The sequence below is a fragment of the Melospiza georgiana genome, chromosome 10 (assembly GCF_028018845.1).
Source record: "Melospiza georgiana isolate bMelGeo1 chromosome 10, bMelGeo1.pri, whole genome shotgun sequence".
Classification (NCBI taxonomy): Eukaryota; Metazoa; Chordata; class Aves; order Passeriformes; family Passerellidae; genus Melospiza; species Melospiza georgiana.
This window is the reverse complement of record NC_080439.1, coordinates 12,240,267-12,266,248: the sequence shown is the minus strand read 5'-3', so window position 1 is coordinate 12,266,248 and position 25,982 is coordinate 12,240,267. Positions and strand designations below refer to the sequence as shown.

Sequence of the window (25,982 nt, the reverse complement as noted above, 5' to 3'; positions counted from 1 at the left end):
AGTGACCCATTTTTTTTTAGAGGAGAGTTTATCCATCATCATTCTCCTTGGTTCCTGGGATTTTGTAGTACCTTAACCAGGAAGAAAGTCTTTCACTGGTCACCTAGAGGGAATTCTGTGATTGATGTCAGAGTTCAGCTGTCCTTCACATACACTAGGCTGGGTAACTGGTGACATTATCCTCATTTTAAAAGGCTGCAAACTTTGGTCTTGAGTTTTCTTCCATTATCTCCTGCATTCCTCCTGCACTGCAGCTGTGCAGGAAGCTGTATCTAGCAAACTGAGCTGTGTTGTGGGGGGTGGTGGAGGAGAGAAGTCACAGCAGAGGAAAGAAACACATTCCTGAGAGTCCTCATTACAGAGCATGAAGAGTATGGGAGACTGCTCATTTATAAAAGTTGTCCTCCACCCTTAAGCAGCTGTTCTGGTTTTGTGTATTGCCATGCAGTATTTGAATATCTTGGGAAGCCACAGATGTTTGACTCATGCACTGGACCTGATTTGATCCTTATTCCTATTGCTGGAGCCTTCTGGCTGAGATCACTGTGACTCAGATCTTGCTCCCAGCTCCCACTTCACTGAGGAGCACCAGTTTTGTTACATGACAGGTCTGGCACTTGATCCTCAGCTGTTTCACCACCACTTCCTGTGTTTATAGCTGGACAGTGGGGCTTGGCTGTGGACATGACATTTACCCAGAATTATGGCAGTTTTCTGTGAACTTTATGCCTGACACAGATGTTTTAGAGAGAAATGCAACTTTGCATTCTGTGGCTTCAAAAAGTATTAAATTAAGAAAAACAAGGGTAGCATTAACATAGATCAGATCAGCTGTTCTTCTTGTATTGCTAGCCCAGGATGAAAACATGAAGACAGTTTTTGTAGCTAGGGGGTACATAATTGGATGTATATATCTGTATTCTGATAGTCTGAGGGTGTCCTCTCCATTGTTTTTTGTGACTGTAATCCAGTTTTGGACTAATACCTGTAAATATGTTTGCATGATAATAACTTCTACTAGATTTTACTGTTTGGTGGAAACAGTAAAGTAGTCATTTTTATGCAAAGAAACAGAATTAAAGTGGGATTTGGCTGGAACCCTACAGCTGTTCAATCCATATCCAGCTGCAGGGCCCAGATATGCCATCCCTCCATCATATGGCAGTGGTGGGAAATACCAGCCTGGTGCCTCGGGGGCCTGTGACATTTCAGACCTCTATCTGCTTTGCTTTATACTTCTTTTTGCTTCATCTACCCTTCATTGTTTCAGTTTTTAAATGTTCTGCTGGTACTTCTAACATTTGAGTTTATTCTGTCTTAAAATTTGCCTCTTTTCATAGAGGTTTAATTACTGAACAGATGTGTTGTCTTCATTCTGCCTGCTCTAACTGCCTTTATCTCTGTTCATTTTGAATCTTAGACTTTTAGCTCATTGAGTCCTGTGGAGCTAGAACTCAGTTAAAGACACAAAAAATAATAGTCTTATCAGATCTTGCTGCAGTTCTGTAAACAACTTCTTAATCATGCTTTTATGTTAATGCCAAAGAAACAAATAAAATTTTGTTGTACTGTGATTATAAACAAACGAATACAAAATTGAAATCTAAATATTGAGATGATTTTCCTTCCTTTGGGTTTTGGTGTTTTTTAATTCTCTTTAATGCTTTCCGAAACAAGATTAACTAGAGACTTAAATGGGAATGAATCAGTTGTGAAAGAAAACAAAGAAAGTAAAAGAGAAATTAATGTTGCCTGAAATCCTTCATGGTCTGAAGCTAGCAAAGAGGGAGAAGCCAAAATGTAGGTACAGGGATTGCTTGGATATAAAATCTAGGACATAAAGTGTGGGAATGCATTGAGGTACAAGAATTGGAATGCAACTATGTGTAGTGAAATCTGCAAAAGCTGGGAATGTCATGCTCAGTGTTTGAGATCTGCAAGCAATTGGCAGCATTTTTCAGAACTGTTCTTGTAAAAAAACTGCTTTTCCTGAACCTGGAGCCTGATCCAGCCTTTTTTTTTTTTTTTTGTGTTCTTGGCTTGTACTCATGTGAACTAGAATGGAATTAGCAAGAGACAGTAAAGCTGTGGTTGTGTGTAGTCTCTCCTCAGTGGTATAAAGTTGGCTTAAGAAATTCCTGCTCCAAATCATTCTTCCCTGCCTATATAACATTTTCCAGGAAGAGCTGGGTTTTTCTGTAGGACTGAAATGTGAAATGTCTGATCCAATTTTCCAAAAAAGCATTTCAGAAAACTTCCTATTACTTTTTTTTTTCCCCGAGGCAGGCTACTACTGGTAAACAGTGTGGTTCCATGACCACTTATGCTGGAATGACTGAAAGAATGGGCACCCTGTGCTGGCACCAGAAATGAGCCCATTTGGCTCTCCAGGCAATGGCCTGATGAAGCAGCAATGTTCATGGACTCTGAACAGAGTCAAAAAGTCATCTATCCACAGTCTCCTGCTTTTTTCAGGTAGCAGTAAGGAAGGAGGTGTCCAAAGAAACCTGAGCTTAGAAGAAAAAAAAAAAAAAGGCAAAAGAAAAAAAAAAAAAGCTGTGTTATGCTCCATGAAAGCAGCTTTTAGTGACAAGTTAAATTTGACTGGCCTGGAACATTTGACCAGTGTAGACCAGAGGTGAATGATCTAATCAAGTGTGCCATCTGAACTCCCTGCAGGGTAATTGACACATGGCTAGTGCTGTATTTTGTCCTAATCTCATAGCAAGGTTATTCATGAAATAGCTGCCCTATTTGGCAGGTTTGAGCCAGGAGGTCACTAAAAGAGTTAAGAAAATTCCCTCAACCTTTCAGTTTCTTTCCTGTGTTGTTAGCTTCAAACATATAGACTATTGTCTATAGAAGAACAGAAGAAGCCTATTTTGGTGTGACAGATGTCAGGATAGATAAAATTTGATCTCAAATCTTTATCAATAGACCACATTTTAGCAGTGATGTAGTTTTCTTCTTTGTACCGTCAGATTTCCTGCAATTCTTGTGGTTCTTTAAAATCTATGCTGTTTTATAGCTGAAATTTAAGTAAAACTGTGATGGCAATAAATGAGTTAAATGAATGTGTGTGTGCCCCTTCTCCCCAGACTCGGAGTATTTTTGTGTAAAATTTTAAAGGAAAACCTCTTTTATACACACAGGGCAACTTTAGAAGAGGTAGAAGGAGATGTGACGGAGCTGGAACTGAAACTTGACAAGGTAAGCTTTTAACTCAACACTGTTTGTCTCAGAAACATCAGAGAGTGTGTTTTGGTTTTGTTTTAGAGTTCACAGCTGGCAAGTGTCAGTGGCTGACCAAGCACCCTGCTCTGCAGAGGGAAGGGATCCAGCTGCAGCTCCCAGCTGGCGGCCAGGCTGGAGCACAGCAGCCCCGGGCAGCTGAACTCGCTCCTCCCTGGGCGGGGGCCTCGCCTGAGCAATTCCCTCCCGAGCGGCGCTCACTGAGCCCCTGGGACTCAGCCGGGAGCTGCTGCCAGCTCCTGCAGCTCCCAGGGAGACAAAGGCCGGGGCTTGGCCACTGCTGCACCCAGAGCCTGCTGAGCACAGCGGCGTGCACTGGGACATCTGGGTACCCTCTGGTTTGGAGGTTTGAAATCCGTGCTGTTTGTCACGGGTAATCTCAGGCACAGCAGCCAGGTGTGTGTATATATGTATATATGTATATATGTATATTGTATGCATGTATATCCTTCGCTGTTGTGTGGAGGACTTGACTGCTGTAAAATTCATCCTGCATTTTGTCATACTTTGTGCATGTATATAAAAAATTATATGCAGCATCTTTTCAACTTCTTAATATCTGTTTATTGGTTTCTTCACCTTTGGAAACTTTATTTCTTTGCTAGTGTTTTGAGAGTATCTTATTTTTGGTTTTCATCTGTATAAAGTCTTCTTTCCTTTGCGTTTGTGCTAAATGGTTTAAATTATTTTTATCTGTGTTTTCACATGGCAGGCAGATGTCATTTGTTTACCTCCTTAACTGCTTTTTGAATACAACCTTTTTTTCCTGCAGCTGTTGAGCAGGCTGCAGAAAGCTGGAGACAAATAAATATGGTGTCAAGCCTGAAGACTTGTTCTTTACTACTTGTAATAGTATTTCTAGTTTTTAGTAGCTAATAATCTTGCTACTTGCTCTTGCAAAATAAATTCAGCATCCTTAATTTTGATTTGGTGTGAATCTTGGTGAAACTTTTGGGTATAACACACATTTTTACTGTAGGGGTGTGGAATCTTTTTTGGTAGATCAACCAGTGTAAGTATTTAGAAGATCTGAAAAATCAAACTTACAAGTTTGGCTTTTCCACCAGTCTGAAAGTTTTTGGGAAAAAGAATTCTCATATTCCTTAAATGGAATTATTCATTATTCAGGGCCTTATAGTACAATACTAAAGTTGAAAGCCAAGCTTCTTGGGTGAGCTGAAGCAAGTATGGCCTGAGAGTAATAATTTGTCTAGGCTTGGTTGGTAACTTTTTCTGATCAGTTGTTCATACTAAACTTGGTTTTACTGTCTCACAATTTTGACTTTGGGCTGTATTGTGTGCAGTTTTGTGCTCTCTGGAAGAAAGCAAGCCCAGTTCAGGCTTGTGAACTTATCAGCAAAGGTAAAGGAAAAAGGTTAATGTTGATAGTGGGTTTTTTTTCCTGTCCATTGTTCAAGCAACTTGGACATTCATCAGAATGAGGAAGATCATGCTTAGCTTTACATTTTCCCTGAGGATCTGAGTCAACATAAAAATTACTGGGTAACTAAGGCAGGAAGGATGCTTGGATGGTTTCTTTGCCCCAACATAGGACCAAGTGCTTCTGTGTTGCTTTTCATGATAATTTATTTACCATCCTTGAAAGATCTTTCAGAGATGAAAGTTCAGTCTTCTGGATTTATTCTCAGCTTGGCTTAGGGTGGAGAAGTTCAGTCATAATGCACCCATCTCAGGAGAGCATCCTGGCAATTGCAGTAACCCCTGTTTCTTACATTAATGGCCCAGTGCATAACTGGTTCAAGAAGTGGGAAAACATCATCACAAGATACTGAGGACCTTCTTATCAGACTGCAGTTCCATGGGGCCTGAGGTGCTGACTGAAGCATGAGTGGTAGGGGTGCAAAGCCATCAGAGATTAGTCTGTGAGTGGAAACACGATTGCTTTCACCTCCTGAGATGTAACCATGGCTCTCCAGCTGTGCTTTGTGCACAGAGCCTTTTGCTTTCCTCTTCCTGTATTCTCAGTGTCTCAGGATGAAAGAACTGGTGTGGGTTTAGTTTTTGTTTGTTTTGTGGTGTTTTTCCTCAGAAACCACAATAACCTCATCATTTGCCTGGGTTATGTTTTAGCTGCTGTACTTATTGCCTGTGTAAAACTCCCTTGAAATATGTGCAACATGTCAGTTAACAGTAAAGCAAGTAAAAACTAATTTTAAAAGTTTATAGAGTGGTAGCTTTCCCAATAGCATATCTAATGACCTAGAGTAGTATTTTTATAGCTGTTACTACACAGTAGTAGAAAGCTTTTCATAGAATCAGAGGGTGAGAATGTAACTTTGGAAATTTTTATTTTGTAGCCTTAGCAAAGCTCAGCGTTTTCATGTTTATATGATGGTGTAAAAACCAAATCAAAATAAGCCTTCTGCTTTCTCTCTATTTATATACTCATTTTAGCTGGTGAAACTTTGTATTGCAATGATTGACACTGGGAAAGCATTTTGTACAGCCAACAAGCAGTTCATGAATGGAATTCGAGACCTTGCACAATATTCCTGTAAAGATAAATTGGTTGAGGTAAGTTCTTTGAGGTGAAAGGGGAGGGAAAGAAACATGACTTTAAAAAGGTACAACATAGCAGTTTGCAAGAGAAGTAGTTGAAGTTTATGGAATTATTTGCCTTTTTGCTCCTTTTTCTTTGCTATCTCTTTTAGAGTGGGGGTTTCCCAGCTGTGGTGCACTGCAGGTGTCTGTGCTGTTTAGTTTCAGTAGTGACATGGCTCTGCCAGATTTCAGAACATGTGTTAGATGAGTGTGTGCACTGGTGATGGCAACACGTTAACCTGTTTTTTTTTTTGAGTCAGAGTATTAAATGTGAAAAATATTAGTTAGTGTCATATTAAATACTGTAAATTAATGTTTTAGATTATGTGAGCTTCCCATATCTTTAGTCAATTTGAATTTTTCCTGCTTTTCTTCAGTTTGGTGCTTTATATACAGGTAGATAGAAGTAACATTTTTCATGATTGTATCTTTAAATAGATTTATTTGCCATTACAGCTGTACTCTCCTTCTAGCCTAATGGTTTTAGTCTCATAATAGTGCTGTAAGGAAAATGAATTTCCAAGTTGTAAAAACTGAAAAGCTGTAAACTTCTGAACTGTTGCTTTTGTGCTGTGTTTTTAATAGGGCTTAACTTAAACCACTTTTATTTTCTCTTTACAGGCCAATTTGATGAAGTTCTCTGACACCTTACAGGAAATGATCAATTATCATAATGTGAGTATTTCTAGCTGCAACATGGCACTGATAGCACATCTTCAGTTATTTTTGATAATAGATTAATGTTAATGCCTTTCTTGTTGATAGTGTTTGCAAAGTAATGGTTTAAGTGGTGTTGAATAACTATTTTAATAATGTTTTGTTTACAAGGTATTTATAAATATCCCCTTTTCTGCAGATTTACATCTTGGTTTATTTTTCATTTGGAATTTGTAATCTTTGGTGCTCTAAGACAGTAAATACTGGATAGTTTCATCTTTTTGAATCAAACTGATGGTAACAGTTACATTCTATGAGTTTATACTTTTGCTGGTCTGAACTAATGATCATATTTTCCATAGTTGCTATTTTCTCCCCTTTCCTTTATAATGCACAAAATGAAGCACCTATGATTTGCCTATAGTTTTCTTTTTGGAGGGATAGCAGATTTAAGTAAGTGTGGAGAAAGGAGAAAATGCTAGGATTTAAGACTGATTGTAATTTTTAGCATTTTAGTCAGAGTTAATCAGAAACTTCAGCTTTCCCTAGGTTTAAAACTAATTTGTTATTTTTCCTTTAAAGAGTTTGTTCTTGTATTCAGAAGTTTTTTCTTCTGGTTTTTTCCTCTTTCATTGGCCCAACTGCTCTTTGTTAATTTCCCAGCAAATTGCTGGAAACAAACTGAAGTGTCTCCAAAGTGATGAAAATATGCAGGACACTTAAAATGTGGGTTTTTCATACCCCTGGGAGTTTAAAAATTGACAAGACAGAATGGAAAGGAAGTTTGCTAGCTTCAACTTAGCTTTCTAAAAGTGTCTGATTAGGCATTTTTTTATTTTAAATGCATGCTTTTAGAATGGATGGAAAGAAAAGCAAAGCAGGTTAATAGCAATGTGTTTTATTTTCTTTCCATTATACAGAGTGTACATATCTGCACTTAATCTAATGAAAACTGTAAAGAAGGGAGTAAGTGAACAGTGAGAAGAGAGAAGGGAGGGCCAAGGTTCAAAGCAGCAGTACTGGAGCAATGTTACTTTCATGTCAGTGATTTCTGCAGAGTAGATGGAGCAGATGAGCCCAGGGTGTCCCTCTTCATCACACATCTTGCTGCTGGAATCCCTCTTAGCCATGTCTTTTACCTGTGGTTTGCTCTTTTGGACACCTCTGACATAGGTCCTGTGTTATTGCTGCTGTTATTCCTACATGATGGTGGCTTGCACTGCTTTGGTAAAATCTGGCATAGGACAGCTGTTCCTTTTGGGCAGTTTGAAGGCAGAAAGCAGAGAACAAACCATATTGAAGAAGATTTCTTTTCAGATCTAAGTAGGACCCATCTGGCTTCTGCCCTGCTTTTTTCCCCTCCATGCCCTTGCTGTGCTCAGGCATAGTGAAAACAAAGTGGCTTTTACCAAAGGCACAAACATCAGGAGTGAGGCACAATTGCTTTGCCAGACATGTTGAGGTCCTGCATTGCTTTTTTGTGAATCTGCTGAGTTCAACAGGGCTTCCTGGCTCAGAGTGACAGGTCTGTTGCTGACCAAGGTGTCAGAGCCAGCAGGAGGGAGAAGCTAGAGGAAGAAAGAGGAAAGGAAGGATGGAAGGGGCAGGAGATGCTCCCACTGAGTTCTGGATGACTGTCAGTTTTTTCATGTGAGGCTTTGCTACAGATAAGGCCAGGGACCAGCCTAATGCAGCATCTTCACTGATTCAGCAGTGGGGGAGTAGCTCTGACAGCTTATGGCAAATAGCAGCTTTCTTGGACTTGCAGTATATGAAAGGTAGTATGTTGACAAGGCTGTAAATCTAATCAGATTTACATCATGGTCTGGGTACTTCTTTCTAGTTTTTTTTTAGGGGAAATGATGTCTATGTGTTTTTCTGCCCAGCACATTTTTTCTCTTCATTACTGTAAGCAGAATGCAAGGCTCATATTTCTGGGAGTCCTCTAAACATTTGAGTTCCCATCTGGTTTTATCTTTTGGTATTGATCTTGATTGGTGCACTCCCCAGGCACTGGCAAGCTTAAATGTCAGCAGTGGGAGTAGTCCCAGCCTGACTTCCAGTTTGTCAAGAAGTTCTTTATTCTAGTTGTCTGCTTTTCTGGTTTCCCAAAGTGGGAATACAAACAGGTTTTTCCACGTGCTACTGGTAGGTACAATTCTGGTTGGAAGGGTCCTCAGGAGGTGTGGATGGTTTGACTGCCTGCCTAAATCAGGGTCAGATATGAGGTTGGAGCAGGTTGCTTTGGTCCTGAAAAGCTCCTAGCATGGAGACTGGATGCAAGGTACAGTACCACTGCTAATGAGTGGCTTTAACTCAGTCATGTTTCCCTTCAGTGTTTCTAGAAAAGAGAGATGAGCTGGTAAAGGTTTTGCTGTCAGTATTTGGCATTACGTAGCTTCCCATTTCCAAATCTTAATAAAGTTCTGAGAACATTTAAAGAAGACATTTTTTGACCTTAAACTTTGAGGTTTTGGCTTGCCTTTTCAAGAGAATTCTTTAATATTTCAAAATTTTTACCTTTTATGAGAGATTCTGTTAAACTGGGCCAGCTTTATTTTTGTGATGCTGCCTTGTGTATTTCTGTTATGCAGAATTGGAGGTGTAAAAGGGTTGAAAATTGAGGCAACATTTTTTGTCTGCACAATAAGTGACAAAAGGATTTATCCAGTAGTCATTGACCTGTTCCATTTCATCCTAAAACTCAGAGGGCAGATGTGAAGCTGAAGGAATGTGTGTTTTCATTTTCCAGTTAGAATTTTTTTGGGTCATAAGAGCACATTCAAACTATCTCACATCCAGGTATGCTTTGGCCTTAAAAACTTAAAAAATATCTTAGACTTTACAATTCAAATGAATTTATTATATTTTGTGCCTTCAGCCTTCCCAAATCACAAGATATTTTGGAACCATTGCTTAGATCACTTATTCTTAAAAAGAATCAGCCATTCGTTTTAGTAGTCCAGCAGTGGGTGTTTTTTTACAAACATTTCATGTAAAGGAGATAGTGCTGAATACTCATGTATGCTGCATTTTCAGCATTAATTTCAATCCATGGTTTTGGGGTTTTTGCCAGAAGTTAAGAGCATGTTCTTTCTATGGTTTCATTTGGCTTTTAGTTGTTGATAAATTGTGAAAGTCTAAGAAAAAAAAATGGCTCCTTAACATTCAAAGTTGTTTCTTCAGGAAAATAACTGTACAATTAACATAAATAAACTTATATGAAACTAGGCATGTCAGGATGAGAGAATAAGATGCCAGAAGCTCTTATGTCTCCTTATAACCACAGTCTTTAAGAAAAGAGCAGCAAAAGATGCTTAGTTTGAGTTATTTTCCTTATTTTCTTCCTCATCTTTTATTTATTTCAAAACTGCTGTGAAGGGATTTATATTTTGGTATTAGAGACACAGTGGTTTAATAATTACATTCTCATGTAATCCTGCATAATTAACATTGGTATTTCTGAAATCAGAAGGTATGAATACCTCCAAGTTACTGACCTACATAATAATGTTTTCTTTCAGATTCTGTTTGACCAGATCCAAAGATCAATTAAAACACAGCTTCAGACTTTCGTTAAAGAGTAAGTTAATTTGCACTTGTAATGGGAAAATTATATATAAAATGGAATTTTAAAAATCTGATTTGAGTGGGTAAGTGAAACATCCTTCTTGTAGGTTGCCACCCATAAATTGAGAAGTGTGTATTAAGGCTTTGTCAAAAATCACCCTGAGTCACTGAGGCATTAGATGCAGCTGCAGAAATGTTGCAATAGGATGAATTACTGATCTAATTACATATTGTGATTGTCTAAGCTTGGGGGACAAAGCTTTTCCCCAGTAGACATTAGATGTGTTCAGTTACATTTCAATTTTGTCCTTTCCCTGGAAAAGAAAGACAAGAAGCTTCTGTCATAATTTGTGGATTTCCATTTGACCCAAGCATGTGTTGAAAAATATAAAATTTGAAATAGACACCAACTATAGCAGTCCCAAGCTTGGTCTGTCTGGTGAAAAAAATCTGTCTGGTGAAAAACTCTTTTTCATGCTTTGGAATTAATTTGTCATCCATATTTCCTTTTTCCATAGAGATATTAGGAAATTTAAAGATGCAAAGAAACAATTTGAAAAAGTGAGTGAAGAAAAGGAGAATGCTCTGGTGAAAAATGCCCAAGTTCAAAGGAATAAGCAACATGAGGTAGAGGAAGCCACCAATATTTTGACTGCAACTCGGAAATGTTTTCGACACATAGCTCTGGATTATGTTCTTCAGGTAAGGACAGCAATGAGAGCTTTCCAAAACCATTTGTTACATATGGTTAGAGACATGTCCTTTACAATGTTAGAAGTTCTCTGTGTAAACTTCTTGGAAGCTGTGGAGATTCAGGGGAAAAAGGAAGAACTTTATCTGCAAATAATTTCTTTTTTAATAAAATCTGAGGAAAATTAATTGATGCATTCCTATTGCTTTAATGCTCTGGTATTCAGTGCCCTTGCTGCAGTGACACAGTTTAATTTTCAAGTTGAACATTAATTATGAACAAACCCTAGTATTTGCCTGATACTTAGCTAAATGTTTCATGAGTTAGATATACTGCAGTTTCTTATATAGATAAAGTAAAATCTGTAATCTGGCCTAGGAAATACAAATTACCTGAATAATTCTGATACAGTTGGGTATTTCTGCAATTTTATCTGTATGCTTTGGGTAGTATTCAGCTTGTCTAGATGCCTCAGAGCTTGGGATTGTGCTGTAAGTGGAGTCAAGAACTTAATTATTCTTTATCTTTTTAGTGAAAATCTCCCATATGGTGTTGAGAGGTGTTCTTTGTCATACTGCTTTGAATTCTGAAATACAGTAGTAAATTTTCTTTTGATACTTAAAATTCATCTGCTTCATACTTATCCACAACTACAGCAAAACAGGATTATTGCAACTCAGATGGTGTGAAGGCTGGGAGGCTCCCAAATGAGTCTGAGCTTCTCCTATGATCAAAAACAGAACAGCTGTTTACAATTAAGCTGGTTTTATATTAGACATTATCATCTTGATTTGTGACAGTCCAGTCAGTTATTTAAAGCTTAATTAACTTCTCTATAAATTGCATTATGAGTTGTAAAATGAAGTGGAGCCTATCAGCCTGGGCATGTTCACAAACATGGTGGTCAGTGGTCAATTCTGAACTCCAGCTTTTTAAACACTAAGGTCATTTTGATGTTTAAAAAGTGGTGTGAATTATTCCCCACAGGATTATTTGTACTAGCACTAAATGGTGGGGGCAGCTGGCAGCCACTACTGTAGTGGGCCAGTTCCTTGGGTGTGCTTTGAACTGCAGGCTGTTTGCCTCCTGGAATTTGTATGTTCAAAGTATGAGCAGTTCCTGGGATGCAGATGCATTTAGAGTAACTGGGAACAGTTTCAGCATCTCTCAACGTGGACAAAAATCAATTCAGCTTTAGGAATTGTGTCTGCTTGAGTGATTCTTCTGGGAAAATGGCTTCACAACTATGGTTTCTTTGTAGCTAGATTTGCTCTAAACTGTAATTCAAAACCTTTGCTTTCCTTTTATTTTTCTTTGCCTCACAGGCTGAGGGTTTATTCTATACAAACAAATCTCAATTATTTTTGCTGCAGAAAGTTTTCCAAAATAATGAGCACTTAAGTATAGAAGTAGAATCTGGTTTTGATTATAGCTGCAGCAAGTTTGTTTATTTTGCTGAAATTCTAAACTGACATAGATGTGTTAAACTACAAAATCATGTCTGTTTCTGCTAAGTGGGTCTTTTAAAGTAAAATCTGTAGTTTGGATGGCAACCTTTTAAGATTAGATAAAGAAGATAGGGGAACTAGGTGAATGTGGAAAATTTGTCATTTTTTTCTATATAATGTGGAATTCCCTAAGTTCTAGGGCAACACCTTTAATCAGTGACTTCAGCTAGCTTAAAAGCCCAGGTATACACAGAAAGTTACTTATTGAAACTATTACATTCTTGCTTGCCTGGGACTATTTTTGGGATACTTAAATACTGTGAGTCTGAGAGGAAAAGGAACCCTGCTTGCATCCTTCACTCTGCCCTGGCAGCAGTGCAACTTCTGCAAGGAGTTGGTGGGCTGGCTTGGCTCATCTGCTTGAAACATCTTGAATTCAATCTCTTGAAAATGAAAACCAATTTTCCTTGAAAGTTGTGTTATATTACTTCTAGCAAGCAAGTGGTGTCCTGTACTTTACTTACTGATAAAAGAAAATTGTAACTATCACTGTGAAGCTCAAGCTTTGCAAGTGTTCTCTGATTGCATCACTGATGTCATGACAGAACTAGAGTGCATCTTCTTTTAAAAGTATTTTGGGAAGTCTGATATTGAGCTGTCTTCTTCCAATGTTTTAAGATTGGATGTGATTATTTGGGGAAAATTGAAAATAAAATAAGTTTAGAATAAAAGGAATTGCTTGTTTGTTCTTTTCTCCTAGATCAATGTTCTTCAATCTAAAAGGAGAGCAGAAATTTTAAAATCGGTAAGATATACTTTATCCTCTGTATATCAAATATTTTAATCCATCTGAAATTAAAAATATGACCACAAAGCAGTATGTTAAAAATTTAGTCCTTTTATTGATCAAAATGTTATCAATACATTTGGCAGTTTGATGACTGTCAATTTGGCCTTTATTGTAGCTGGGCATACATGTTTACCTATTTTTGATAATCCTTCTGGTTCAGATTTGAACACTTGTCGGTTTTCACTACTCTTGATCCTTTGGTGTATGTTCCATGGTTAAAATCACTTTGCTGAGAATTCTGCTGTTTAGGTCTGATTTATTACTTTGTAAACAGTAAGTGCTACTTATAATCTATTCTAAGATGAATTCTGTTATTTCTAAGAACAGGGCAAATTTTAGTATGAATAGTATGGTATCTGCTAAATTAATATAAAGCTATACCTGCATGCCAGTTTGCTTCACATTGAATTCCCTTTTCTACTTCACATTAACTCTGTTAAAAGTCTATTGAGATGGAGAGTGACAAATTAAACAGTACTGTTCTTTCAAATGTCTGAAGTTGCTCTCCCATAATTTTTTCAATTCCTTGAAAAGCAGAAACTTAACTTGGGTTGGTTTATAACTGCCTGCTATTCTGCTCTGCACATTCCCAACTTGTTTGCTATTTTAAGGCCAGACAGTCTTTTCAGCTATGTTATAAAGCTTATGGGTTTGAATCATTAGTAAAATATTCTATAGCCCCTCTGTACCTTACATGTCCCAGTTAAAGAGAGATAACAAAAATTTCAGGTGACATGAATTAGAAGTAGTTTTCTGCCATTAAGTAGATTTCTTTTGTTTTGCTTATGGAGCTAATGCTATCAACTGATTTCTGAAATTTTTTGCTTGGTTCTGTTCATGCTTTACTTTGCATCTTTATTTTACAATGTTGGAAGCTCTATGACTTATTGATGTAAAACTATCAGGACACAAGAGGAGAAATTAAACCTGAAACTGTAGGTTATGTGAATTAAGTGACATATTTATGTGATATGTGATACCATTTTTAAGAGAATAAATATTTACTTTGTTCCTTCTAGATGTTATCGTTTATGTATGCACATCTGGCTTTTTTCCATCAAGGCTATGATCTGTTTAGTGAACTTGAGCCCTACATGAAAGAGCTTGGTGGAGAGGTAACAAATTATTTTAAAAATGCATAACTATATGCTGAAATGAAAGAAATCTTGATATATGCCTGCATATCAGGTACTTCATATATTTATTCAACAAAAAGGGAGTTGTAGTATGACACAGGCAAAACATTAAAAATATGCTGTAATGAAAGGAATGAAAATAGTTACAAAAGTTGTCTGTTTACTAAAATTAATACTACCTTTAGGATTTACATACTAAGCATAGCCATGTACTGCTCTGTGAGGTACATTGTGATATTCAGGATACTGGATTATTTGCATTTCAAAATTTTTGTATATGACCTATGTTTATAAATATATCTAATAATAAAAAGTAGATTAGGCTGATTTTCCTTCTACTCATATACTTTATTTACTGTATAAGTTATGCAGTCTGTATAATTAAATTTTTATGTGTGTAAATATAAATTTGATGTTAGCAACTTAGACCATAAAATGGAAGTATGATTTTAATAAGTAGTGCAAAATTTAGTTCCTGCATGGAATCCTTCTTACCCAGTTTTGTTGTTTAAGGACAGACATTGACACTTCTGGGTTTTCAGTCAGGGACTCATGAAAAGCTTAGATGGACCACTGCCAGCTGCACACAGGAGACATGAAAAATAGTTTTGCAAATAGATTGGAACATACACTGTTGAACTGTAGATTTGTCTGTGATGCAGGAAGAAGACTCAGCAGTGTCTTGACTTGCTTTTCAGTGCAAGTTATATGAGCACTTTTTATTTGCCTCTACCCGAGGACTTGCAACAAGTGCTCTGATACAAACCCCTCTATTGCCACTTCCCAAACAGATCTACAAAGGAGCTAACCAAATTTTTAAGTGTCTGTCCAGGTAAAAAAGCAAATAAAAAGCAAACTTTTACATTCATCTTGAGTAGATGCGTCACTGAATGTCATTCATTGAGTGCCACTGAATGAATAAGAGATTAAATTGTTCTGAGCTGTGCAGTGGAGCAGATTGGGAGCTGTAGAAAATAACTCCAACAACCCAATGGCTGAATAGTTATTTTTCTGCTAGACTAGGCCCCAGTTGGGTCTTAATTATGTGTAGAGACATGTCAGGTCTTGGTGTAATAGGGGCACCTGAACAGTTCAGGTAGATGTTACTCTTCCATAGTTTGCCCTTTATTCTTCAACATCCTTCTAGTTGGGCTGTAAGTGTTGAACTGTAGTGTCTGGCTGTGTAACTCATGTCCTGTACTGCTGTGGAAGAGGAGATAGGGAAAGGAGACACAAACTGTGGAGTTAATAGTGGGTTAAACCATCAGCCAGGCTTCAATGTTTCCATTTCATTGATGTGATTGGAGCAAGAAAACACAAGGTTATTTTTGAATGTCTGGTCATGCTTTTGCTTGATCTGGTAAGGAGCACTGTGTAACATTCATTTTGGTGCTGGTATCATAGCAACTGAAGGAGTTAAATTTAGAAAATCCATCGCTAAGAATGTTTTAAATATATTGCAGTTGGAGCAAGATGGACTGAAGACCCTAAAGTTGTACAACTCACGCAATTGTTCTTTTGTAGCATACCTTGGCATTTATGTAAGGGATATTTTTCATGACAGAAGCAGATTTGTAAATAACTGTTGAAAGTTTTAACAATTGATGGCTTTGCAGCTTTTACTGGTTGAAGCTTCTGCCTTTAACAAAGTATGTTGTGACATAACGGGGATTTGCTGGAATTTGTGAAAATGCTGTTAGATTCCTTCTGTTGGTGAGTGAGCTTTCATTCCTAGGTGAATTTTGTGTATGATCTTAATTACAAGGGTTAACAGCATCTGAAGTAATAAAATTGATCTTAAATAGTATAGTTATCGTTTTGAATTATTTTTGTGTGTATTTTCAAAATAACTGTTTCATTGTGATGGAATAGGATTAAGCAATTTTGCTTTCTGGTTAATTCAGGTCAGGGTAGGATGCCTTGGGAATCAGATCATTTTATGGTAATCTTTAATAATGTGCAAGCATAATAGGAGCTTTTGCATGGAAACTATGGTTTTTGGTTCTTTTCATAAGAAATGTGGTATTAGCTTAAAAAGAAAACATTTGAATTTTCATTGAAATGACTACTCAAAAAGCTAAGTATTTTAGTCTGACTTAATTCTCCTCAGAATGCCAGTTAGAGCATTATTTTTGTAAAAATATATTTACCATAAATGCAGTAGTTTGAAAAACCTAATTTTCTGAAAATTATTCAGTAATACTATAATGACGGGGATTTTGATAGTTTAGTTGTGATTTGCTACAGCTTTTGATAGTTATATGCTATTGGTTTCTTCTAAGACAATTGATGTGCTGCTCACCTGAGTGAAAAGGAAGAAACTCTGGTTTGAGCTTGAAAACAGGAATGGTGCAATGCTGTCTTCATAGCAAAAAAAGTAACTGGTGGAATGAGCTGCTGTTAAGAGTTCTGTTTTGGCTGTGGTAAATGTACCCTCAAACGCTTGTATTCAGGGTAAATTAGAGCTAATTGCCCTACCCTGAGTGACTGCCTTCTGTTTCATCTAATGGGGTAGAAGGAAGAATTTCTTGAGGGCCATGTGCAGATTCCTGAATCTGAAGTTTTAGCAAGAAACTAAAATTCTGGATTCCTATAAAATTTTGAACAACACTTGAGCCAGTTCTCATCTTTATCACAGGAGAAAGGGTTTGTCAAGGGTTGTTGATGCAAAACAATCTTTGAGCCCAGTCTGTTTTAGAGGCTCGTGTTATTTTTAAGTGCTACAGTTACATAGATCTGGCATTTGGACACTTCAGCCTTCAATGTGTTCCTGTTCGCAAATATCTATAAAGGTGTGCAAGTGCTGATATGGCCTTTTGAGCCAGAGGAGAAGACAGGGAGAGAAGAGTTAAAGAAAGTAAAAGAGAACAGAATTGGATCCAGATGTTTCAGCTTTCTGATGGCTCCATAATTGTTGGAGAATGTCTAGCACAAGGGTGTAAGGGCCTGTTATTGTCCCTTTTCTGTTATTTATATCATGTCAAGCAGGGCAGGTAAAAGACTGGGGAGCCAGCCAGAGTTGGCAGGGCTTGCCACTTGTGGTTCTGAGAGCAGGTGGAGGGGATGCTGTCTGTGGGTGGATCAGAGAGTCTGTCAGTCAGTGTGCCCTGTGCCAGTGAGAGCCCCAGCTGGGAGCTGCTGCTCCTGCTGTTCTGGCTATGGGCCTGCAGCAGAGGCAGCCCTGTCCCACAGGCAGGGAGAGCCACGGGCTGAGCCCTGCACACGGTGCTGTGTCTGCACCACCGGGCATGGCTGTGTCTGCACCGCTGGGCACGGCTGTGTCTGCACCGCCGGGCACGGCTGTGTCTGCACCACTGGGCATGGCTGGGCTGTGTCTGCCCCGCTGGGCACAGCTGTGTCTGCCCCGCCGGGCACGGCGCACTGCGGCCGGGTAATGGCAGCCTTGTGTTACAGGCTGTAAGTACCAAACCCGCTGGGCTTTCAGGCAACATCTGCTTCTCCACTGCATTTCTAACTTAAACATGAAGGCCTGGATAAAACAAACAAACAACAAAACCAAGAGAATCAAAACTGTAAAACAAAAACAGCCAAAACAAGCAACTCACCACAGAAGAAAACCCCAATCAAACTTGCTCTTACAGGGTATCTTAAATTTCCTCCTTTTTCTTTTTTTGTGGTTGTAAAAGGAAATTTTTTGGCTAGTGTCCTTTTTATCATCAGAGACTTTGTAAGGATACTAACTTAAATATTCTCTGTTATGTTCAAAACCATATTTTTATTTTCAAAATTAATTTGTCTCTACCTAAGATCTCAAGCAGTCTTTCTCGAGTACTGCTGGTCAGCTGATCAAAACTATTGACACAAAATCCTGGTTGAGACAGTTCTCTCACTTTGTGGAGGGAAAAATCCATAGCATTTGCTCCTTCTAGTTTTTGCTGCTCCTGCCAGTGCTGCTGCATAGGCCAGCAAGAGCAGCTAAAGCATGAGTCATCCTCCTGGGAGACTGAGCACCAATGCGGTACAGAGGCGCATATGCTTGGCACCATGCTGTTCTTTGAGACAGTTCTTCTAATGCTCACAAGAAATGTACACCTTGGTAGAGGTTAATTCAGGGTGGCAGAGCAGTGCTTTAAACGAGGCTTCAGTGGTTATTCAAGGTAAACAATTTGTGACAAAGAAGTAATTATGCTATGCAAATAAAACAAAAGTCTTGCAATGTCTAGACATAATGTGGTAGTTTGTTTTTTTTTTTTTTTTTTTTTTTGTCAGCATTGTGAAATCTACTGAGCCAAATTTCTTATGATAATTGAAAGATCCAATTTTGTGTTTCTCTTTACAGCTGGATCAGTTGGCTGTAGATGCCGCGAAGGAGAAGAGAGATATGGAGCAAAAGCACTCCACTATTCAACAAAAGGTACTTGACAGAATGTAAAAGGCAGGCTGCACACACTTTTTTTTTTATCTGTAGCATCTCTCCCCAGCATCTCTGCATCAGAACTGCAAGGGATGGTATTTTTAGTGCAGAGAGACAGACTGACATGTCATTAAGTGTAAGGTTGGATTGCAGATACTAATGTTCTGTTACTGAACAAAATATTATGCTTAGTTTTTACTGAAACATAAATAGAACAGTAGAATTTATTTGAATGCTGGGATTCTAGCATTTCAGTAGAACTCCTAATTTCTATTACCTCTTGAATTTAATAAGTTGTACAGGTTTTTGTGTTTCCATGCTGTGTGTACAAGAGGTGTATGTGCTGCACAGCCCTACAGCAATAAGTTTCACTTTGGACTGTGCCAAATCCAAGTGCAGCACTTGGAGCTTGTGTGGCAGCTGCTGTTGCATATGAAGAACAAAAGTAAACTTTTGTAAAGAGTGTCTAATGTACTGGTTCAACTGTACACAGATATGAAATTGCGAACTTTTAATTGGTGTTTTGAGAGAGATTTGTGCAATAATTCTTTTTACTTCTTGAGAAAAATTTAGGTAATTCATGTTGGGGGAATGACTTCTGTTGGTTGGATGTTTCAGAAGCTCTAGATCAGTATTGGTTTTGCAGGTATAATGCTAGAAGTTAAAAATATTTCCATTGAACTCTCTGGTAGTGAGCTACAGGCACTTTTGAAAGGTGTTAGATACCAGTTTAAAGGTAATGCTACACTTCTTACTCTCATTTAAATATGTTCTGAATCTGTTCAGGTGGCATAAATTTTAAAAAATCCCACTCAATAGAAATGAAATCTGATAACTAAATAAATTCAGGAATGAAAACATTCTGAGATTATAAGTTGGGTAGCCTTAGTAGGAGCCAAAATTAATACTCATGGGAGAAGATAATATCTTTGGTTGCTGTAAACATTTTTATTGGTGCATCCTGTCATCCCTTTAGGAGCTGGTGGGAAGCATTAGGATTGCTGTGAAATTGAGCAGATGTGATGATGAGGGCAGAGCTGACATGCTGTGCTTGGAGTCAGGAGAGAACTGCAGGCAAGGAGGGGGAAGAAAGGGGGAAAATGGGAAGGATGGAACTGGAGAATTAATGTTGAAGGTCAAATTTTAAGTTTTTTGGGCTTAAAGGCTCAGTTTCAGGAATGAACAGTAATTGAGAGGTTCTGTGTTAAGAGAACAGTGGTGCTTGCTGAAGATGTAAGTTATGGGCAGTTATCTTTTAATTAGCCATAGTTAGAAATAATAACTAGTTACCATAGTTATGGTCACTGCTGTTGCCAATGGTGTTTACAGTCTTTGTTTTTTCTTCAAATGCTGCTTAAGGCTGCTTTACAGGTAAACTATTTCTACTAGTTTCAATTATTGCTGAAACTTTTAAGCTTCATGAAACTTGATAAGCCATATCTGTGTGTAATATAAATATTCTTGATTTCTAGTAGGAGTGACAAGCACAATAATGTTACTTTTATTGTTGCTTACTTTACTTGACAGTTTAATGCTGGCTCTAAAATATAATCAGGGCAGTTAGAATGTACTGTATGTTGTCCTCTTAAGTTCTGTGTTTTAAGTTGTGTTGTCTCCTGTCCTTATCAGTGAAGTCACTGTCACATTTTGTGCTGATAATGCTTAGACTGTGCTTTATTGGAGATTCCTCTTACAGCTTGTCCAATCATTTTCTTATTTCCTTATTCAAATCACGTTGTCTGTTTTTGTCTCATCCTACTTGCTTTTCCCAACCTTCACACTAAGTTAGCTTCCAGCTCATCAGGATTTCAGAACTGCCTTAGACTCTGGATCTTTTTATCACTACTTGTCATCTGGTCACCCTGTCCCAGATGGCAATTTTATTCCCCATTCTCTCCTCATGTCTTGTCATGTTGTTTTCCACTATGTTCCCAAATCTTCCAGTGCCAAATCCTTCCATGTTTTTTAACAACTGAAACTTCTGAAGCTTATTGTGTTGAATATTCCATGAGGTATATATGTATTTAATATACTGAAGTTCTAATCTAATGCTTCAGAATGATGCCTTTCCTTCATTGTGTGGATAAAGAGCAGTTCCTTTTCTGAAATGTATAGGTAAGTGCATACGTGCACACACCTACCCACCTACTACCTGTGTTTGCATATATGTGCATATGCATGCAGAACAATTGCACTAATTAAATAACCCATCTCACTTTTCTGTATAATCATTGTCCTTAATTAGGCTGTTGATGGAGAGGCTATTAAAAGTGTCATGGAAGGGCTTGGTCACCACTACAGTGTGATTTCTTTTTTAGCAGAGCTGGTAATCTGATTTACTTTCTTAAATTGCTTATAAGTTTTGTGGTCTATTTACTCAGCAAATATGCAGGAAACATTTTTCTTAACTTTATTGTTTTCAGTGTAAGAAAATATTTTTTCTGTATTAAACTGGAGCAACACATGCTGTGAATTAATCTAGAAATTTCATGATCATTCTGGGAAATTTTTGTAAAATATTATTATAAGTAAAGATTAATATTAAAAGAATGGTGTCACAATGTCAATACATTAGACATGACTGTTGTTTTCTGAGCAGTTTGCAGCCCATTGCTGTAGCAGCACATTTAATTAAGAAATATTTTAAAAATCAGTTGCACCTGCAAACAGCTTCATGGCTTTTTGGTGTTGTGTCAGACCTAATATTTTGTTGTAAAATGAATATGATACAGGAAAAGTATTTGCATTGAACTTCAAATAGGTTTTTTTGTATTCAAATCCCTTTTCCATTAAAGTGAAAATCTGCTTCCAAAGAAGTGCTCAGGAAACAGCTGGAGTGAGAATGATTTGAAAATTAACATATTGAGTAAACAAGGTGATAGGAAACCAGCTGCTACTACAATAACAAAGCAGGCATAAGCCAGAGCTGCTGTTGAGAAGTTGTGCAGACTAACTCCTGTCTTCAAAACCAGAGATGTGCTTGTATTTCAAGTGACTTGTTTGCTCAATGGCACTCTCACATTCTCTCACTCTGTCTTGGGCTGCAAACCTTGTTACTTGTAGTGTCTGTTGTTTTAAACCCTTCCTCGAGGGACTTTTCAGCTTAAGTGTAACAAACGTCTCTTGCAATGCAAAGGGGATGGGAGCAGCCTTCTAAATGGGGGTTTTGCACAATTAGTGTCTCCTGCTTAGTATATGCTGGCCTAATTTTTCAGGTTAGAGTTTTCTTTAGTACTTATGCTCTCCCAATTACTGCCTTCTTAAAAAACTTTAAAAATGTTGATTCTCTAAAGTAAAAAATAATTTGGGTTACACATTAAATGTTAAAATATAGTTCCTAAGATTTACTGGTAGAATGGTTTGATTAGCTTTCATGGCCTGATAGCAATTTTGAAAGTAAATCAAAAGCTCTGCTACAGAAAAGTAATGGAGGGTTTTGTTTTGGGAACAAGAAGATCATACACAGAGAAACAGAAAACATGCTCTGAAATGAATCAAGGATGTGTGATGAATTGATACGCTCATACGAAAATGCATTCACTGAAACACTGTCAAGAATATTAAGTGCTCTGTGACACACCAGATTAGTATTATTTCTGGAGATGAAAGTTGTTTTTCCATTGCCAGCTGGTTTGCTGTACCCCATGGACATTTAAAGAAAAAGGGTGGAAAAAAGGCATGAAAGCATGCTGTGTGCTTCACTTATATAACCCACTTCTACATGTTTCTCTTCCAGTAGCAGCCAACCGTGAAAAATCAGTGTCAGAATAGAAGCCATAGATGTTTATTCTTTCAAAACTGAATGAAATGTGTGATGTAGCACTTGAGTGAAAATTACATAATTCTGGCTAAATTTTCTTAGTTCTGGTTAGGTGAAATCTACTTTAGTCCTGACACCTAATTAGTTTAATTATGTTTAAAATGAAGGCTTTATCAGTTGTGTGCCTGCTGGCAGAATACACAATTCTGAATCACATACAGTGACTGAGTTTGTTAACATGTGATTCTCTTATGCAGGACACTGGAAAGATATGGGTGGATTTTTCTCCACCCCAGATTATTTTTCATGATTCATTAAACTTTTCCATGCACCAGGATAAAAATAAACTATAATGTGACTGCTTTGCTCCTATTTTTTTAATTGTAGAATAGCAGAGACTAAGATCAGAACACAGCTGATTTTGGTTTTTTTTCAACTTTTATCCATGGAATTGAAATGGGGCATTTTTTTTTTTGATTGTTTTTCCTAATCACAACTTTATCAATGAAGTTTTATGGATAAAGCACATGGAAGCCTTATTCCCTCCCCCTTCCAGCTGATAGTCTGCCATGTTCAGTTAAGGAGATATTTGACATTTGCCTCTGTACTCTTAATGTCTTTTTCTGCTCTGTAAAAGTGGAATTCAATCAGGGAAGTAATTAAAAATGACACTAAATGCATTTCATGAGAAGGCTCAGTGTTTTAGATAATTCTGAGTTAGAGTGTGGCATGGTAAATGATCCATATACACCTTCAAAGCACAGATCTGGAGTCATTGGAAAAGACAGCTGCATTTTCTGCAGCAGTTCTCCAGACCCAAAGGAAAATGTGATTACATAGTAGGTTGGACAAAAAAGACTGGGGAAATGTATGTTGTCTTCAACTAGACAAGGAGCTGCAGGCATCACTGAGGCAGGAAGATGCAAATCTTTAGCAGATTTCATTATGTTTGGGAGCTGGTAAGTTAGAGTAATTTATCAGTTTTTGGGGAATGTAGGGAATGTGACATCAGCATGTCTAAGTTTGTGCATAGTGGTTTTATCTTTTTATTTTGAGAGTTTACATGAAGTCTTTTATGTTCAGCATGTTCTGATCTAGAAAACAGGCAGAAAATCAAAGTTATTAGTTGGTGAATAATAAATTTAAAAATTTGATTTTGTTTTGGTGAAGAGTTCTTTTGTAACTAGTATGTTTATTCAGATCAGTCTATGGTAGTGATGTGATAGTTCTGTTTTCTTTCAGAACTCTTACATTGATCATCTGTCAATTCAATCATAAAAATCAGATTTAACATTTCAACATTAGGTAATCTGTCCAGATTAGTAATAGATGAAATAGTAATAGATTAAAACAGTGAATAATTTTAAGGAATTTGTGCTGTTCTGAGTGGGGAGCTTAGAAGGGCCCATTTTAATATCTGTAACCATTTCACTATCATGTGTAATTAACCCTGGATTGGACCAAACCATCTGCATGTACAAGAGTAAACATCATGTGTAGCACGAAAGTTGTTTGCATCCTGGGCTATTCCCTGGGGATAATGACCATGTTGGTGTTGAAGCTACTTTTTTTATATATATATTTCTTGCCTCTTTTCCTTTATGTATAGACAAATTCCTAAGAAGCAAAGTACAAAGCAGAGACTTTCACATATACTTATTACACAAAGCTGATGTTTGCAATTTACAAAAAGTATTCAGAAAGTCATAATACAAAATGTTCTGTCTTTTCAGTATTTAACTTGTTTGGTTTTTTTCTTCTGAAATTTAATTTTCAGTAATGTGTCTCTTACACCCATGTTAAGGGGAAGAAGCCGTATGTTGCTAGTCTACTTTAAAGATATATATTTTAATAACAGTGAAATAAAATTACAGCAGGTATATTATTTTCATTGCTGGACAGAGTTGTGAAAAATGATGTCATTCCATGTGTGCTTTTTCATGCACCCTTAGTAGATGTTAGCCTCCCACTCTGAATATCTGAGCTGTACCTCCCTGGGAAGAGCCCATGCTGTTCTCAATGGGATGTGAAAGCAAATGATCATCATGTGTGTTATTACTTAGTCTAACCTACCTTTGCTAAAGATGAGATAATAAGATAAGTAGTCAGCTTTTCTAAAGCCCAGAAAGCTGCTATTAATTGTTATTAGCTGGGTTTACTTGTTATTAGGTTGATGGAAATGCATATTCCCTTGTCCTACTTGTAATTTTGTAATCTTATCCAAGATCATAAAGAAAAAATTACTGCTAAGATTTGTCATCAGTGCCAGCACCATGATTGCTTTACTCTAGAGTTAACTGATAGCATCATCTTTATTTGATTACTTGTCTTCAAAGTTCCTATGCAGCTCAGCTGTCAACATGACAGAGCTGAAGAAAATGCTAAAGCACAACTGAGTTTGTAAATATCTGCAACAGGCTGCAACTGTTTCTCAGTTTTGACTCTTAACTTTCATGGCTTCTTTCCTCTGCTTTTCTATCCCCTTTCTTGGGAATATATGAGAGACCATTTGAGCAGACAGTTGAAGCATCAGATGCTCTGTCAGCAATGTTTGCCCTCTATTTGGCTGTAGAGGTCACCAATACCTGAACAAGAAATTCCCCTTGTTGCAGGTAAAGTAAAAATCTTTAGCATCTCATTCCTTAAAATTGCTTTTTTTAAAAAAGCCATCAGGGGCTGAGAGTCATGGTTTGACTAATAAGTGTTGCAAGCAAAACCTTATTCCTAGGTATTTACTCTTTGACAACAGTACTGCTCATATTTGAAGTTTCATTTGAACTGCAGTGTGTTTTTCTTGTTCCTTTGTACTAGGATTATTCCAGTGATGATACTAAACTAGAATACAATGTAGATGCAGCCAATGGCATTGTTATGGAAGGTTATTTATTCAAGAGAGCCAGCAATGCCTTCAAGACTTGGAACAGGTAATTATTCAGAACCTCTATTTGCTGCTAATAAAAATACTGCTTTTTAACCTGAATTCTCATCTGATTCATAATCTCTGTAACTTGAGTCCATAGTTTTGACAGAACCTTGGGGTGACTCTGTTAATTAACTTAGAGATAACACTTCACAGCCATTTTTCCTGGTGTTTTGCAAACCTTTCCCTTGTGAGATCATATGCTAGGAAAGTGTTAGAAGACAGAGTAAAACAGATGTTGTATAGCCACTGGAAGCAGAGAAGCACAGTCATGGACTCAAGTTATTTTTCCTGAAAGATAAGCAATGTAGTTATTATCCTTTAAAATTCCTCTCCTGTGCAGTGACTTTTGCTTAGTAGTTTTGATGGCCCTTTTGGGAATTCAAAATATATTGTTAGTCATATATCTTTAACAATGTGTATTTTACTACTCTTTAAATATTTTTCTTCCTGAACAGGATTTCTTTTGCATTTCCAAGGGTATGTGCTTTTTTTTGAGGCAATATATGTGCTGGAGCATTTACAGCACAGCTGGATACAGTTCTTGAATTTTAGATGTAATTTGTAGTGATAAAGAGCTCTCTATTGTCCATGTTCTGCTATTTTTTCAGTGGTGCCTCTGTTAAACTATTTGCTGAGTTTCAAAAGACAGAATGAGCATTTGAGTGGGTGGTCCCTTCCAATATTATTCTGTACTTCCTTGAGCATCTCAGCACACCACAGGCTTGTAAGAAATTGGGATCGCTTCAATTAAATCCATA

General features: G+C 37.4%; 1 protein-coding gene across 2 annotated transcripts in view; it reads left to right on the top strand.

The window, feature by feature from the left end:
* The window catches only part of ACAP2 (ArfGAP with coiled-coil, ankyrin repeat and PH domains 2), a 63,273-nt gene that overhangs the window by 13,749 nt on the left and 23,542 nt on the right, over positions 1–25,982 (top strand). For both annotated transcript variants that reach the window (XM_058031458.1, XM_058031457.1), the window contains exons 2-10: positions 3,153–3,210; positions 5,668–5,787; positions 6,436–6,489; positions 9,996–10,054; positions 10,560–10,743; positions 12,941–12,985; positions 14,050–14,145; positions 18,467–18,541; positions 25,113–25,225. In XM_058031458.1, coding sequence (XP_057887441.1) covers positions 3,153–3,210; positions 5,668–5,787; positions 6,436–6,489; positions 9,996–10,054; positions 10,560–10,743; positions 12,941–12,985; positions 14,050–14,145; positions 18,467–18,541; positions 25,113–25,225 — 804 coding nt within the window. The remainder of the gene's footprint in view (positions 1–3,152; positions 3,211–5,667; positions 5,788–6,435; positions 6,490–9,995; positions 10,055–10,559; positions 10,744–12,940; positions 12,986–14,049; positions 14,146–18,466; positions 18,542–25,112; positions 25,226–25,982) is intronic.